We start from the raw sequence: 16061 nt of genomic DNA, 5'->3' as shown, positions 1-16061 counted from the left end.
CACACACACACACACTACAAGGAAGAGAGAAAGTGAGAGATGAAAGGCCAACAGACAGAAAGAGAGAGAGAGTGCGAGTGAGAGAACGAACAGCTTCCAGTCCAGTACTTTTGACCCCATCTGCATTATCAGAACAAACTAGACTAGAGGGACCATTCTGTTACCAGGACACAGTGTCCTGTAGGTTTCAGGATTGCAGCAGGGGTACTCACAACCAGAGGTGTGAACCAAAACGTTTTAGGGAGCAGGGATGGCCAAATACACTATATATACACAAAAGTATGCGGACACCCCTTCAAATTAGTGGATTCGACTATTTCAGCCACACCCGTTTCTGACAGGTGTATAAAATCGAGCACACAGCCATGCAATCTCCAAAGACAAACATTGGCAGTAGAATGGCCTTACTGAAGAGCTCAGTGACATTCAACGTGGCACCGTCATAGGATGCCACCTTTCCAACAAGTCAGTTCGTCAAATTTCTGCCCTGCTAGAGCTGCCCCGGTCAACTGTAAGTGCTGTTATTGTGAAGTGGAAACATCTAGGTGAAACAACGGCTTCGCCGCAAAGTGGTAGGCCACACAAGCTCACAGAATGGGACCACCGAGTGCTGAAGCGCGCAGCACGTAAAAATAATCTGTCCTCGGTTGCAACGCTCACTCCCGTGTTCCAAACAGCGTCTGGAAGCAACGTCAGCACAATAACTGTTCGTCGGGAGCTTAAAGAAATGAGCAGTCGCACACAAGCCTAAGATTGGGATGAATTGGAACACTGACTGCGAGCCAGGCCTAAAGCCCAACATCACTGCCTGACCTCACTAATGCTCTTGTGGCTGAATGGAAGCAAGTTCCCGCATCAATGTTCCAACACCTAGTGGAAAGCCTTCCCAGAAGAGTGGAGGCTATTATAGCGTGGTCCTCTGTAGCTCAGCTGGTAGAGCACGGCGCTTGTAACGCCAAGGTAGTGGGTTCGATCCCCGGGACCACCCATACACAAAAATGTATGCACGCACGACTGTAAGTCGCTTTGGATAAAAGCGTCTGCTAAATGGCATATTATATTATTTATTATTATAGCCACAAAAGGGGACCAACTCCAAGCAGGTGTCCACATACTTTTGATCACGTAGTGTATATCTTGTATATATTTGTCCCAAAATTTGAGGGGTCAGTTTAAAAGAATGGCCATAACCACTCTGCTCAGGACAGTGATAAGGACCTGTTATTTCACCCATGAGGGGGTCTCACCTCTTTATCATTGTCTCCCCCAAACCTATGCTCCTGCCACGCTGTGTGGTTTCCATTGAGATGCACCAATAAGCAGGTTTCACCTCTTGGACCCCTGGATGGTTAGTGTAAGGGTAACATTAAGGCACCTGTTTGGGGGGTTCACACTCACCTCTTGGGCCCCTGGATGCTGATCATGCCCATGTCTTCAGAGTAGTCAGTCAGCTGGCAGTTGAAACCCTCGTCCTGTAGAACAGTCTTGATGTGGTTCCAGTTGTGTTCTGCTACACCTCCACCGATGGCCAGGTAGTATGCATCACCTGGTAGAGAGCGAGAGTCGAGACAGAACGAGCGAGACATTCAGCACCAGAGATAGGTGTTTACTCATATATACTGTACAGTAAACACGACATACATAAGAGTGAGTACTCACATACACAGACAGTACAGGCACACACACACTTTACTTAAATACACATCAGTGGATATGTAGTCACATTTCCACCCCGCTCTGCCTTCACATCACAGCCAAAAGCCTGATCAATGCCTTCCAAACAACCCTTCAGACAAGTTTTCAGATTTCAATTTGTTTTCCCTTCCAGTCCCCGAATGACTTCAATGTTGCATCAGAAGTTAACTTCGTGAGCAAGCTGCTTGTTTACAAAGCAGGAGAAATCGTTCAGGAGCACTTTGCACTGCTAATATTTTCCTGTGTTGCATTTCCTGTGTACATGGGGCGTTCCATCAATTCAGTGCCTTTTGAGAAGTATAACTTGATCACACACAGTACCAGTCAAAAGTTTGGACACATTTTTACTTGTTTTTCAACAGGACAATGACCCAAAACACACCTCCAGGCTGTGTAACGGCTATTTGAGAGTGATGAAGTGCTGCATCAGATGACCTGGCCTCCACAATCGCCCGACCTCAACCCAATTGAGATGGTTTGGGATGAGTTGGACCGCAGAGTGAAGGAAAAGCAGTTAATAAGTGCTCAGCATATGTGGGAACTCCTTCAAGACAGTTGGAAAACCATTCCTCATGAAGCTAGTTGAGAGAATGCCAAGAGTGTGCAAAGCTGTCATCAAGGCAAAGGGTGGCTATTTGAAGAATATAAAATATATTGATTTGTTTAACACTTTTTTGGTTACTACATGATTCCATGTGTGTTATTTCATAGTTTGGATGTCTTCACTATTATTCTACAATGTAGAAAATAGTAAAAATAAAGAAAAACTATAGTAAATGCCTATTAAGTGTCAAATAAAGTAACAGCGTTGACGATTTCATCTTAAGTCATCCATAAATCCCCTTGTGACAGGGGGAATGGAAGCTTGTTGTGTGCAACAGGGAGTGACAATTGAATGCAAGAAAACATTTTTATTGTCAAAACATGTCTAGCCTGTCTGTCTATGGGTAACAGGGTTGACGTGTTATGCTTGATCAGCTCAGTTTTCCACCACAAAAAAACAGAAAATGTCCAAAAAGACCGGCTCACCTGCTTTTTCACTATGATTCGACTATTAGATGTTCAATGTTTACCATACACACTTAACAGGGTTGACCTTAAAATGAGGGATAGACGTAAATGAATCCCTAATCACATCAAATAAATACTACATCTTACATTTACATCATTTAGCAGATGCTCTTATCCAGAGCGACTTACAAATTGGTGCATTCACCTTATAGCCAGTGGGATAACCACTTAAGTATTTTTTTTTTGTGGGGTAAGGGGGGGTAGAAGGATTACTTTATCCTATCCCAGGTATTCCTTAAAGAGGTGGGGTTTCAAGTGTCTCCGGAAGGTGGTGAGTGACTCCGCTGTCCTGGCGTTGTGAGGGAGCTTGTTCCACCATTGGGGAGCCCAGCCAACAGCGAGTTGCAGTAATCCAGATGGGAGATGACAAGTGCCTGGATTAGGACCTGTGCCTCTTCCTGTGTAAGGCAGGGTCGTACTCTCCGAATGTTGTAGAGCATGAACCTACAGGATCGGGTCACCGCCTTGATGTTAGCGGAGAACGACAGGGTGTTGTCCAGGGTCACACCAAGGTTCTTTGCACTCTGGGAGGAGGACACAATGGAGTTGTCAACCGTGATGGCGAGATCATGGAGCGGGCAGTCCTTCCCCGGGAGGAAGAGCAGCTCCGTCTTGCCGAGGTTCAGCTTGAGTTACGTACAAATAGGTCGTCGTCGGGTGAGGTTGTGTCTCTCTCTGGCGGGAGGTAAGCTTGGCTTATATACATAGTTTGGGCTTTGTCGAGTAAAGCTTAAACTATGAATTTAGATTGTAGTTAGGTATTGTAGGTAGTTATCGTGGGTTGTTGTATGTAATTATTGTAGGTTAGCAACATAACTAGGGCTTTACAATGATGGTGAAAACTTGGAGAAATAAAAATGCAATATTGGTGCACAATTTCTACTTAAAATATCAAAAAGGGACACAAAAGGCACTCTTTTCGTGGAACGATCCACATAACATTGCAGATTGGGAAAATAGGTTAGACAAGGCAATACTTCAAGGTAGCAAAAAGCAGGAAGGTCTGTACTCATCGATTCCCGGTGAAAAAGTCTCTACATTTATTCCACACTTCATGGTGATTACACCCCAAGCCCTCCTACAAATGTTTCTCTACAGTACACATTTAGTCATTTAGCAGACGCTCTTATCCAGAGCAACTTACAGTTAGTGCATTCATCTTTAGATAGCTAGGTGGGACAACCACATACTGTATCACAGTCATAGTAAGTAAATTTTTCCTCAATAAAGTAGCTAATCAGGAAAGTCTGTGCTAGTAAGTGGGAAAAAGTAAACTGCGAGTGTTAGTTCACAAAAGTTTTTATTTGTATTTATTTATTTTTAGATTATTTTAATTTAGTCTTTGAAGATAGTCCAAAGATGGGTAGGGACTCTGCTGTCCTAGCTTCAGGGGGAAGCTGGTTCCACCATTGGGGTGCCAGGACAGAGAAGAGCTTTGACTGGGCAGTATGTAATTTTAGTGAGTAGTACGCAAGACAGATTTCGGACACGGCCACTGTGTCTCTGACCACTGCTAGTTACAAGCAAGCTACTGTAGCACTGCCGTGTTACTTAAATATTCTACAAGGGCGTCTCTACAGAGAACATCCATTCTAAGGTTAAGTCAGAGGAGTTCATGAAAATATGAATAGGTCCTGTGAGGCTCAGTTGGTGAGAGTGTAGCGCTAGCAATGCCAATGTTGTTGGTTCCATTTCCACAGGGATCACATACACATACTAAAAATGTATGCACTCACTGTACTTTAAGTCACTTTGGATAAAAGCGTCTGCTAAGTGGAATATATTTTCTGAGGTTAAGTCACAGGAGGTAAGTAAGTCACAGATGATGATTAATGATACATGTGCAATGTCCCTGTCAAATACATAATACATGAACATTGAAATGAATGAAATCCCCATCCCACTCTCCTCTTACCGTTGGACTCTGGTGTCAAGGGCAGGTTGGAAGTGCCAGCCTCTAGCCGGCTGACTGTGAGATCAGCCTCAGATCCTCCTCTCTTGTTCAGCATACAGGTGTACACAGTTGAGCCTGCAACACAAGGATCCAGCTGTCAATCAAACCAGCACATGGGAGGACACATACATCCTCCCGAGTGGCGCAGTGCCACTAGAGATCCTGGTTCGAATCCAGGCTCTGTCGTAGCCGGCCGCGACCGGGAGACCCATGGGGCGGCGCACAATTGGCCCAGCGACGTCCAGGGTAGGGGAGGGAATGGCCGGCAGGGATGTAGCTCAGTTGGTAAAGCATGGTGTTTGCAACGCCAGGGTTGTGGGTTCGATTGCCACGGGGGGGGTATGAAAAAAATTAAAAATAATAATAATGTATGCACTCACTAACTGTAAGTCGCTCTGGATAAGAGTGTCTGCTAAATGACTCAAATGTAAATGTAAATACATAGGAGGGAGGGGTGATGAGTAGTCCTGTGAAGCATTTTGTGACAAGTGTTGCTCTAGAAAGGGCTATATACATTTGATTGAATGATTGATTGATTAGTAGGACCTAAACATGTCACCCGACCTGCAACATTATATGTATAACAATTGTTCCTAATCAGGAGAAGCTCAGGGCCCTAGGGATGAAGAATACCCTACTGTTTAGACACACGGTCATGGCTAGGCCATGTGGTGGCATGAGGTTAGCTAAGACCCCTCACTATGACTAAGTGAGACCAAAGCCACAATGTTCCAGTGTTCACATGCAGCATGACTCAGAGGATGTGTGTGGGGGCAGATGGATTGGACTGTACCTCAAAACTCATCTGTAATTTAAACAGTCCTGTATCTCCTCTCCTGCCTCACTGGGTACTGCTGGGCTGCATTATTCAGGGGCCAGCGGGCCCTTTCACAGCAGTGTGGGTGGGTGTGTGTGTGTGCATGCATTTTTGTGTATGCAAACATTCTGTGGTAGTCATGCGTGAAGACTCACCTGGAACTTTGTTGACATCGGCGGAGAATAGCCAATCGGCAGCCTTCTTAGCATCTGGCCCGGTGAGGTAAAACTTTCCAAAGTAGGACATGTCAAACACTGAGACTCCATGTCTGCACATCAGACACTCATTTTTGATCTGAAAAACAAACACACACCCCTTTAAGGACAGAAAATTCAGCTGAAAAATCGATCAAATTTTTTCATGAAGCCCTTTTTACAGCAACATTTTGTCACAAAGTGCTTTACAATAACCCAACCAAGGCCCCAAAAAGCAACTACCAGCACAGTGGCAAGGGAAAAAACTAGAAGGAATAAACCTTGAAAGGAACCAGATTCAGAGGGGGAGTCCCATCGTCTGGCTGTACCGGGTAGATGTTGAGAGTACAAATAGATGCTTACCACATGGTGATGTGGAGGGTAGTCAAAGGTGTACTCCTTGCCAAGCAGCTCGTTGTATTTGTAGTTCTGGTTCTTGCTAATATCATAGGCCCCGTACCAATCATAGTCCAGAACCTACAACCACAAAAAACACACATTAGGTCAATGGTCAGAAACCTTACATCTCTTCTCTGTACTAAGCTTTCAAATCCTTTTAAGAAGAACAATTATTAACCATTGTGACAGGTATCCCTGGAGCCGTTTCTAGGGTTTAAGTGCCTTGCCCAAGGGCACAACAGCAGGAGACAGATCGAGGATTTCATACCAGCAACCGCTCAGATGCGTGTTTCTTACCGGAGCAGCACCGTCCCGGTTGAACCATCCTGGTCTCTCCCAACCATGTCTCTCCTGGAACACACAGCCCTGCTCCGTCAGAACCTAGAGAAACACAGTCACACAACTATTAGCATTACAATTAGCTTTCACACACTAAATCAAATCAAAATGTATTTGCCACATGCGCTGAATACAACAGGTGTAGACCTTACCGTGAAATGATTACTTACAAGCCCTTAACCAACAATGCAGTTAAGAAAAATAGAGTTAAGAAAATATTAACTAAATAAACTATAACAATAATGAGGCTATATACAAGGGGTACCGGTACCAAGTCAATGTGCGGGGGTACACGGACAGAAGGGGAAACCCAGACACGTCACAGGGGCTATAAAACTGAAGAATCCATTTAGAACGTTTTCTCAATACCAAATATGGTCGTAAGAAGAGGAAGTCCAGTCATGGCTAGTGGGAGAGGATGGAACTAGGTGAAACTGGGCCGACATTCTGCTAATTTTCTCATCAACGAAACATCTGATCTCAATAAATGTTTTGGTTCCCAAAACTACAAATCTGTTACGAACACAGTGCAGTAAGTTTTATAGACTTGAAGCTTTGCCGAAGTTTTAAAAAATGCCGTTGTTTAGAAGGAGTGCAAGGTCGAGCACACGTACACTTCACAGAGGAGGCGTTCCCTGACGGAAATATGCAAATACATGCTACAACGCACCAATAGGACCTCGCTAGCTCGCGCTTGGCTCTGCCCACCTCCTTGTTTGTTCTGCCCACTATGCTTCATTTGCTCCCACTGTAAACGATACAGATTAACTATCTATGGGTTATAAATATCTTTGCTAATACCACAGTCACACAACTAGCATTAGCATACCTGCACTTATAACCCACAGTCAGCATTATTATGCTTTAATACAATGGTATCACCATCAGGCATTATCATAACTTGTATTGTACAGTTCCTATTAACATTAATACCATAATGTCACCATCATCTTTATTATTGAACAATTACCATAATCATTACTTTTCTTTGGTCACTAATGGCCTCCAATATTTTAAGTACCTAGAAATGAGTCATTTCTCTTTCAACAGTTAGAACCCTGGTTGCTAGGCGATCCCCCTCATTCTGAGATTCTGAAGGAAGGCTCTCTTGGCCAGGAGCGGAGAGGTGTCACAGGGGCTGCTGTGTTCTCAACCAGAAAACATGTATTTTCCTGCTTTTATAATGATAATAATGCTGCCGTATCATACTTATACGGAACAAATATTAGATTTTACTGAGTTACAGTTCATATAAGAAAATCATTCAATTGAAATAAATTCATTAGGCCCTAATTTATGGATTTCACATGACTTGGCATAGGCCAACCCACTTGGGAGCCAGGCCCACCGACTGGGGAGCCAGGCCCAGCAAATCAGAATGAGTTTTTCCCCACAAAAGGGCTTTATTACAGACAGAAACACTCAGTTTCATCAGCTGTCCAGGAGGCTGGTCTCAGACGATGCCACAGGTGAAGAAGCTGGATGTGGAGGTCCTGGGCTGGCGTGGTTACACGTGGTCTGTGGATGTGAGGCCGGTTGGACGTAGTGCCAAATTCTCTAAAACAACGTTGAGGTGGCTTACGGTAGAGAAATTAACATTACATTTCTGGCAACTGCTCTGGTGGACATTCCTGCAGTCAACATTATTTATTTATTTATTTTTGGTCATTTAGCAGACGCTCTTATCCAGAGCGACTTACAGGAGCAATTAGGGTTAAGTGCCTTGCTCAAGGGCACATCGACAGATATTTCACCTAGTCGGCTCGGGGATTAGAACCAGCGACCTTTCGGTTACCGGCACAACGCTCTTACCCACTAAGCTACCTGCCGCCCTAACATGCCAATTGCACACTCCCTCAATACTTCAGACATCTGTGGCATTGTGTTGTGTGACAAATCTTCACATTTTAGAGTGGCCTTTTATTGTCCCCAGCACAAGTTGCACCTGTGTAATGAGCATGCTGTTTAATCAGCTTCTTGATATTCAACACCTGCCAGGTGGATGGATTTTCTTGGCAAATGAGAAATGCTCACTAACAGGGATGTACATTTTTTTTTGATAAATAAGCTTTTTGTTCGTATGGAAAATGTCTGGGATCTTTTATTTCAGCTCATGAAACATGGGACCAACACTTTACATGTTGCGTTTATATTTTTGTTCAGTAGATATAGTTCCAAAAATAACAGCGCCTGTTTTGATTGCCGTTGCCATGCCGATGGAGCCCTTCCATTACTTCGAGTTGGGAGCTGTTAGCTGAGGGCAGCACTGATTTAATCCAATATTATCTTTATACTGCAGATGGATAAACAGTCAGCTGGAACAACAGATAAAACCTTTGTTATTGTGAGTGTGTTTTGAACCTTGAGTGTGTTGTGATGAGAACAAAACAGCACAAATGAAATTAAAAAGAGAATACTATATATTGAGCACAACACAGCACAGCACACTTGATCAACAGTCACACAGCACTCAGCCCAGAGAGAGAAGCTGTATTTCTTATTCTAAGACTGATAAAATATTGAGGCCATCTTAGCAGGGATTGCACTTGTAATAGATGAGCAGCTAGTGGCTTTATTGCTAACGATCGAATTCAACAGGCCATTACAAAGTGGGATGATCTGCTCACTACATTAACCGAGAGGAGAGGAGAAGTGGTATTTTTGGAAACACTTATGCAGTGCACCATCTCTTTATTCAGCAGCTTAGCAACAAGTCCTACACACACACAGACACACACCTTACCTCAGGCACACAATTGCACGTTTGAATTGAATGTGTTGTCGATCGTGATCATTATTTTTTTATCAAGTGTCACTTCCTTTAAATGACACGGCGAGGGGTTATAAATCATTCTGTTAATGATGTAGTGTAATTGTCTCAAATGGCTGAGATGTCAATTGAGGCATACTATGAGAAAATATGGTAGCTACTTTATTGTATACAGTGGTTGTAGAGCAGGGTTCTTCAACTCCGGTCCTGGAGGGCCGAAACACCTCTGTTTTTCATCCTCTCCTTCTAACCAGGGGCTAATTCAGACCTGGGACACCAGGTGAGTGCAATTAACTACCAGGTAGAAATAAAAAACAGAAGTGTTTCGGCCCTCCAGGACCGGAATTGAAGAACCCTGTTGTAGAGTATGGCTTCAGGGCTCACTCACAAACACACAGACTAAAACACAGAGACAGGAGTGCACACACAGATCACTACCCCCCTCCCACCCGCAACACAAACGCACGCACACACACAATTTCCATTTGTTCTGTCATCACATTAAATGTGTCAATTAGCCAATCGCACGGTGAGGTTAGAGAGGCTAATAGAATAGAAGAACCCGAGCACCTTGCTTTTCTCCTCCTCCTCTCCCGGGGAATTGCTCTCCTTTATCTCTTTAAGTTGAATTAAATCCAGACGACTGTCTGTCTATTATTATATGTTAACATTGATTAGCCTCCCAGCCAGACAGAGGCCTTAGTAGAACAGATGAGGGGAAGAGAGAGAGAGAGAGAGAGAGAGAGAGAGAGAGAGAGAGAGAGAGAGAGAGAGAGAGAGAGAGAGAGAGAGAGAGAGAGAGAGAGAGAGAGAGAGAGAGAGAGAGAGAGAGAGAGAGAGAGAGAGAGAGAGAGAGAGAGACTGCAGCGTCACATTAACAAATGAGAGAAAAGGAAAGATTAAAAAGTAGAGGTGGAGGAGGGAGAAGGGAGTGAGGTGAGAAAAGAGTTGGAGGAGAAGAGAGACAAGGCAGTCAGGTAGTGGATAAGAGGGGGAGCAATGACCTGTGGTGACCAAGCAGTACCTTGTGGAAGGGGTCTGTCCTCATGTTGCGAGAGGCCAGAGGCTCATCAAAGGGGAATACTACAGAGTAGTTCTTAGCATAGGACTCATGACTCCGCTCTCTGATCCACTTATTGTTGTCTGTCAGGGAGTGGTGGAACCGCCTGTTGAGGAGAAAGAGAGCTTTGACAACTATCTCTCTCTCTGTGTGTGTGTGTGTGTGTGTGTCTGTGTGTGTGTCCATACCTGATGTCGTAGCCGTACATGTCCTTCTCAGGACGTCCATGGATGATCCAGTGGGCTAGCTCCCTGCCACAGCCTCCTCCCAGCATCATACCTGCAACACACACACAGATAGATCAGTATCACACACACTTAGATAGCCTTCAATCAATCTCTCTCTCTCTCTCTCTCTCTCTCTCAAGGCCAGGGCTCTGAAGGTGCGCACACACAGGGGAGGCTGTCTGTCCATCACAGACGTAAAATACAGCTCTCACTAATGTCATATCACAGATGTAACATCAAAAGGCCAGGTGACAGGGGAGGAGAGGTAGAGGATCACTCAACCAGTGGCGATTTTAGTATGTCAATCTTGGTGGGGCCCAAAAACATTTTTTGATGCATGCCAGCGAAGCCACTACACAACTCTAAACAATACATTAAATGCACTATAACGGTGACAAACGGTGCCCACAAACTTTTAGGGTCTACATAAAGCTGTCCTGAAAGTGGAGCTTATGGCTGACTTGCTTAAATAAATATGGTCTCTACTGGCTCCTGGTGAATTTGTGTAACTGGATAAGAACCACATTCTCCTTCAATAATAATGAATGTCGACATGAGTTTTGACTTTTGAACCATACACAAACATTATTACATTTATGTTCAGTAAATTCACAATGTTTATTCTTATATAATTAACACTTAGTTCTAAGTATAAGCAAGTTCACGCAAACTGCGATGAGGTAGACTTATTTCTTCAGCAATTTCGAAATGGACAGCGACAGAAATTCAGATAGATATTAGTTTAGAGAAATTCAGCAAGATGTTGAGGCCTTCACTTTACTCTTCTTTAAGTCACCACAGAGAGAGAAAGAGAGAGAGAGAGAGAGAGAGAGACCCATACTCAGCGGTTAGCCTAACATTTGAAGTATTTTATTAGGCCTACATGGTCTAAAAAGGAAGAACAATACAAATCACGAGGATCAACTTTTACAGCGCATTGCGCAAACAAAACAACTCCCTGTACACCAAGTCAGAACCGTAGGCTAAATTAACAGGGGCACATAAGCAGACAATGAAAGCTCTTACAATGTGGGCAGGTAAGCAGGCAATGAAAGCTGTTACAATATTCGAAGATGAGATTTCTCTAAAACAGGCTATAGGCTACATGTGCACCACCAGGTCAGAACAGTAGGCTAAGTTCTAAGGGGGGAAAGGATCCAAATTATTAGGGTGAGGCACATGGGCGACTAACTGCTTACTACACAACATACACTTAGTATTACTTTCTTAGCTGCAGTATACACTTCTCCCTGGCATATTACATCATTTATGCAGCAGCATCCTAGACATATTTATGGACTCACCATTGTTGTGCTGTGCTCACTTGAACAGGAAGTTGGCACGGCGGTCCTTCTTGTGGGCAAACTTCTCAATTACTTTGTCATCAAAGTCTGGCATTCTCTGGATGAAGTCATCCTGGATTGACAGCATGGCCAATGCATTTAACCTTTTCTGGCCAATGGAGTTGCGTATGAAGGTTTTTATCCTTTTATGGGTGGAAAAGTTTCTCTCTGACTCGGCGGTTGTCATCGGAGTGGTGATTTTGAGACGAGAGACCGTCTCAGACAAGGCCTCCTGCAGGTTGTTCTCGTAGGGTGATTTCAATAAAGAAAGTGCTGTCTTTCCAGTGAGCAGCTCGTGATGCCGGTAGACAGTGAACAGCTCCCTTTTCAACTTCTCCTGGTTGCCCACAGGCCATAGCTTGGTAGCACACTGCGGTCAGAAAGGAATCCTTCAGTAGCGTTTGGACACCACGTACATTACCACTCATCTTAGGTTTGTGCAACCAGCTTCTCCTTGACATTCAGTGGCGCTAGGACTTGTTTGATGGTATTGTAGAGGCCAACACCAGTTTAGCCTTTCACCTCTACAAAAACCTCTCACACACACTGTTGTCTGGTAACATGTAGCGCAGCACTATTACCATCTGTGATTTATAGGAGACGTCAGTGGTCTCGTCTGCCTGTACAGACGCAAAAGGAGTCTCAGACACCTCCTTAGCTATTGCTTCTCTTTACACTTCATACATACAATCCAAACGTTAGTTTTGGATCTTGCTTGATTCACCCTTAAAAATTGGTTGATCGTCATAATGCCTTTGTAGCCTGTAATCGCCTTCACACATGGTCTCAAAAATACACCTGAAAACGCCTGTGTTCAAGGAGTCGGCCGACTCGTCTTGGCCCCGCAGTGCTGTCTCACAATTGCCATACAATTTAATGCATGCTACAATTCTGGCAAGCACGTACCTATTCTCCTCCGTTTGTTGGTTGTGGAGGTCGATGGCTCGTCTACATGCGGTGTCTAGCTGAGCCACAACGTTTAATTTCCCCGGTTATCCCAGTTTAACAGTGTTGTCTTCTATGTTTTAAATCCTTAATCCCAGACTTGGACCGCACACGCTCTCCACTGAATAGCAGGCAGGGGAAGCAAAATAGTGATTGCTTTGCAACGCTAGCACTGCTTCCTTCCAAACCACTCATTGTTGAATTTGCAATTTCCGACTTATGTAATGCTAATATCCAATGGCCGATGAGCACCGAGAGGTTTTATCTCCAGTAGATTGTCGACTTGATTCATGATGATGACTGCTAGCTTGCTAGCTAAGACTTTGAAAGTATGATGTTGACATGATCAGTCCAATCAAAGCTACTGTATTTTATCTGTGGCCAATGACAGCCTTCTTGGATGGGCACTTCTAATGTAACTCTATGGCAGCACCCAAGGGCCTTGAATTTGAGCTCTCCCCGTAGATTTTACGGTGACATAGTGTCCCCATGAGTGACAGAACACTGAGCCAATCATGGCGCAACTAGAGAACATTACCAACCCCTACGCTCTGTATTTCCACTGGCTGCCCCACCACCACAGAATGCACTGATCTAAGCTGAAACAACTGCATTTTGGAGCTGCCTTACTCAAGAAAGCAAAAGCGAGACCACGTTTGTATACGGCTTTATTAACTCAATATCATTATATATATATATATATATTTTTACATTGTTTGCAAACTGATATGTGACACGTATTAATGGCAAATTAAGCAAAACAGGCACCCCCCCCATGAGAATAGTTGGAGAAGGAAAAAAAGAGAGAATAGAATAAGGGGTGAGATGTGGCAGGGGGAGAGAGAGAGAGACAGAGAAAGAGAGAGAGACAGACAGCGATGAGTGAAAAGAACAGGGTGAAACAGAGACAGAGGGTGGAGAGGAGAGAGGCTGTGTGTCTCAGTGTGTAGTACGGCGGTCTAGCTGGCTGGCCTGGCTAGCAGTGTCTCTGAAGGACGTTTTGCATGTTAGCAGACAGACAAGACAGATGAGATAGACACAGACAAACACTCATTAAAATGGGCCCAGCAACACAGCCTCACTAATTAACTACCGCCATCATCCAGCCCACCAGTCGTGCGTCGCCTGTCCCCCTCCAACAGATCTGGGACCCCCTCCAGAACCAAACAGGGCCAGAGGAGAGGGGGTGGAGGATGCTTAACAGGGGTGAGTTTCCAGAGTACTTTGTAGCTAATGTGGTCCTTTATATCTCGACACTCATAGAACAGCAAAGTGCTTATTTTGACCAGTGGTGTAAAGTACTTAAGTAAAAATACTTTAAAGTGCTACTTCAAGTAGTTTTTTGGGGTATCTGTACATTACCATTTATATTTTTGACAACTTTTACTTTTACTTCACTACATTCCTAAAGAAAATAATGTACTTTTTACTCCATACATTTTCCCTGACACCCAAAAGTACTCGGTACATTTTGAATGCTTAGCTGGACAGGAAAATGGTCCAATTCACACACTTATCAAGAGAACATCACTGGTCATCCCGACTGCCTCTGATCTGACGGACTCACTAAACACAAATGCTTTGTTTGTAAATTATTTCTGAGTGTGCCTCTAGCTTTCCGCAATAAAAAAACAAGAAAATCGTGCTGCCTGGTTTGCCTAATATAAGGAATTTGAAATTATTTAAACTTTTACTTTTGATACTTAAGTATATTTAAAACCAAATACTTTTACTCAAGTAGTATTTTACTGGGTGACATTCACTTTTACTTGAGTCATTTTCTATTAACGTGTCTTTACTTTTACTCAAGTATGACAATTGGGTACTTTTTCCCAATGTTCCTTAACTCCAAAGACAGCTGGAGAGGTATGGGTTGGGTAAAGTTATCTGGGCAGGTTAGAGGTCAGAAAAACTTCAGCTCTCAGAGAGTGTTTGGTATGGTGCTGCCTCTGAAATATTCCACAGGAATATTCCAGGAAGGTGCGCATACAAGTCAGTTCATGGACTGCTGATGTTGTTGACAAATAACACAAAAAGGGGCATCATGGGAGCAAAACAGATTGACTCGAGTTAGAAGCAGCAGCATAGCTTTGTTGTTAGTTGTTTATATTTGTGTGAGGATGGCATGGCATGACCCAGGGTGCCAACACGGTACACCGTGACTCAATCAGCCTGGCCCACACAGCCTTCTGCTTTAGCACAAAGAAAGGGAGGGAGGGGACCAAAAGCGAGCGACGGGGGCCGACTGTTCTCGGTTCTCCTTTCAAAAGCAGCCTCAATCACTGCCGGTATTTCTGTAAATGTCAGAGGAGATGAGAGGAGAGAGAGGGTGTTTGTAGTGTGAGGAGAGAGAGAGAGGAGAGAGGAAAGAGAGAGAAGGAAAAAGGGAAAAATGGAAAGAGGGAGAGAAAGAGAGAAAGGACAGAGAAAGTGAGATAATTTAGCGAGAGAGAGAGAGAGAGAGAGAGAGAGAGAGAGAGAGAGAGAGAGAGAGAGAGAGAGAGAGAGAGAGAGAGAGAGAGAGAGAGAGAGAGAGAGAGAGAGAGAGAGAGAGAGAGAGAGAGAGAGAGAGAGAGAGAGAGAGAGAGAGAGAGAGGAGGGATGGAGGCAGAGGAGAGACAGACGAGAGAGAGAGGAGCGAGAAAGATTAAGAGGGAGAGAGACATTACTGTCTGGTTGTTCACTTCACAGGGAGAGTCTGCTCAGCCAAGAGGGATCACGTCACCCCCAGCAGGTGTCTCACAGCGGGGGAGGAGGGGGAAGACTGGGAGGAGGAACCACACCCACACGATGAACCGGGAAACCAAAGCACTCTGGGATTTCTAAGTTGACGTTCGCGCCGATGTTCCAGTCTCGTTCGCTCCAGCATCGACAGAGACAGACAGTGTCTTGGGAGAGCTCCTCCTCTATCCCTCCTCCCCCTCTATCTCCCCCCCCCCCCCCCCCCTCTGCATCCCTCTATCCCCCCACCCAAGCAGGCCCAGCCCTGAGCGACAGCAGTGGAGGACGAGCCAAGTGATGAGAGATGGGAGGAGAGGAGGAGCCAGCAGGGAAGGAAGACGCAGGCCGTGTGATGGCCTCCTCGAAACTAGGCTACACGCACATCTCCATACACACTTGCACACATACACAAAAACACCCACCCACCAAACCACACAAGGCGGTACAGAAAAACGCAAACATTCAGACACAGGCAAAGCACACTGAAGGAGATTCCAAAAGGCCCTTAGAAGGCAAAACCTTAGCA

General features: G+C 44.6%; 1 protein-coding gene across 3 annotated transcripts in view; it reads right to left on the bottom strand.

Annotated features, from left to right (window-relative positions):
* Positions 1-16061, bottom strand: part of sardh (sarcosine dehydrogenase) — a 77377-nt gene that overhangs the window by 19110 nt on the left and 42206 nt on the right. For all 3 annotated transcript variants that reach the window (XM_084160833.1, XM_084160834.1, XM_084160835.1), the window contains 7 exons: positions 10488-10578; positions 10264-10405; positions 6428-6511; positions 6095-6208; positions 5693-5831; positions 4682-4795; positions 1399-1546 (listed from right to left, as the gene is read on the bottom strand). In XM_084160833.1, coding sequence (XP_084016959.1) covers positions 1399-1546; positions 4682-4795; positions 5693-5831; positions 6095-6208; positions 6428-6511; positions 10264-10405; positions 10488-10578 — 832 coding nt within the window. The remainder of the gene's footprint in view (positions 1-1398; positions 1547-4681; positions 4796-5692; positions 5832-6094; positions 6209-6427; positions 6512-10263; positions 10406-10487; positions 10579-16061) is intronic.

This window comes from Coregonus lavaretus (genome assembly GCF_964263955.1).
Source record: "Coregonus lavaretus genome assembly, chromosome: 4".
Lineage (NCBI taxonomy): Eukaryota > Metazoa > Chordata > Actinopteri > Salmoniformes > Salmonidae > Coregonus > Coregonus lavaretus.
The sequence above is the reverse complement of the archived record's forward strand: the minus strand, read 5'-3'. Positions and strand labels throughout refer to the sequence as shown.